Source organism: Sinocyclocheilus rhinocerous, unplaced genomic scaffold, assembly GCF_001515625.1.
Source record: "Sinocyclocheilus rhinocerous isolate Xijiao unplaced genomic scaffold, SAMN03320098_v1.1 scaffold77, whole genome shotgun sequence".
Taxonomy (NCBI): Eukaryota; Metazoa; Chordata; class Actinopteri; order Cypriniformes; family Cyprinidae; genus Sinocyclocheilus; species Sinocyclocheilus rhinocerous.
In genome coordinates, this window is record NW_015635045.1 from 886373 (window position 1) to 888170 (window position 1798).

Sequence of the window (1798 nt, forward strand, 5' to 3'; positions counted from 1 at the left end):
AGCCGTGTGAAGCACGTTTTATTATGAATGCGCGAGCTTTATTTGACGACTTGTGGACTGTTCAACTGCAACACCCGCTGACTGCAATGATAGAGCTTGGAATAGCCAGGACAATTTTTTATATAACTCCGACTGGATTCGTCTGAAAGAAGACAGTCATATACACCTAGGATGCTTCGAGGGTGAGTAAAACACAAGCTAATTTTCATTTTTGGGTGAACTAACCCTTTAATACTAAAAGTGGCCTCTCAATTACAGTTAATTTAGTATTCATTATAATCCAAAATAACAAAGGGTATATTTAAAGGTATTTTTTCAGACCCTCCTATGTAAATGTTCATACTTTAGAAATTGCTTCAAGTAAAACATCAATTATATGACAGCAAAACAAACAATGTATTGACGTGTAAATTCACTTTTTGTCATTTCTATTCAATACTACACTCACCTGCCACAATATAGTAATTTCTAGTTACTTTTTTTAAATCTGCGATTACAAATTACAATTGGTTTCTTTCATTTGAATAATTAATTTGTGCATAATGAAATTAATACCATTCATTTATATTTGATTTACAGCATGTTGCACCAATTACAAATCTCCCGTGCCTCGACTTATATGGAAATATCGGGACTACTTTTGTTGGTGGGAATGGCAGCTGGAGACTCTTAGGGTTGTAATTCATGGCAAGAACTGAATGGGTAATTGACCATGAAAACACACTTAAGTTCTAAGAAGAGAAATTCCAGGTGAGGGATGTTTTTGAAAGAGATTTGTTTTTATAGGCAGGAAGTGTTTCAGGCACTATTTATGATAATGGCTAAAGTCGGTGCAGGAAATTTGACCTACAAATACGGGAATGTTAGCTGCATAACATCAAAACAGACCAGAAAGACTTACCCTGACTCCTCTTTCCAATTGTCTTTATCTTTGCTTTGGTGCGTTTTCAGAACCCGCTCCAGCTCCTGAGGACAAGAGAGGGGAAGCTCTTTCACAGTCTGTGGTTTAGCGAGTGCTTTTATGTATACATGTACTCAGGTGTGTGATGTCTTTGTTTGACAGGTAAGGATTAATGAAGAATGTACAAATGGGTCTGTGTGAAGGTTTATACATACAGTACCTTTATACATGACACATAGGGTGCATTGTGCTGTAGATCTCCCTCAGACAGAGTGGCATCCTCATCTGGATTTGGGTCAATAAAGTCATATGGGTCCTGATCTGCACATAATTGAGATGAGAAAACTAAGGTGTCACACTTTCTTTTTGTTAAATTATGTTATATTTACCAACTAGACACACCAGTGATATGACATGCTACACTTAACACACAAACACAAATAAGCCTTTTTTGTTATTTTTGTGAGATTACTAGGGCATGCGATTTGCATTTAAGTACAGTATGTTTTGATTGTGATCAAGCTGTGGTGTCAATCTTAAGTCACAATTATGCAACATAGTTACAGAAATACATGACATGTGCAAAACCTCTCTGAAAAAAATACCCAGCTTTGCGGGTTAGGGCAATTTCCTGATTTCTTTGAACTGTTAAATTAATAACTGACAATTACTGTCTTTTATAACACTATTTAATGACAAAGAGAACAGGAAATTGTCTGCAGGTATAATAGGTGTCTGACAACAGTCTGTGGATAGAAGTTCATGGATTAGTAAGGCTTTGTACAGACAGATGACAAAAATTTTATTTAATTAAATTCTAATTTAGTTGCTTGTCTGTAGCCTGAAAAATACACATAAAATCCAAAAATTTTTAACAAAACCCTTTTTTTTTTTTTT

The 1798-nt window shown here is 35.3% G+C and overlaps 1 protein-coding gene across 2 annotated transcripts in view; it reads right to left on the reverse strand.

Annotated features, from left to right (window-relative positions):
* The window catches only part of lrch2 (leucine-rich repeats and calponin homology (CH) domain containing 2), a 65775-nt gene that overhangs the window by 32939 nt on the left and 31038 nt on the right, over positions 1 to 1798 (reverse strand). For both annotated transcript variants that reach the window (XM_016560550.1, XM_016560549.1), the window contains exons 9-10: positions 1122 to 1222; positions 902 to 966 (exon numbers count right to left, since the gene is read on the reverse strand). In XM_016560550.1, the coding sequence (XP_016416036.1) occupies positions 902 to 966; positions 1122 to 1222 (166 nt within the window). The remainder of the gene's footprint in view (positions 1 to 901; positions 967 to 1121; positions 1223 to 1798) is intronic.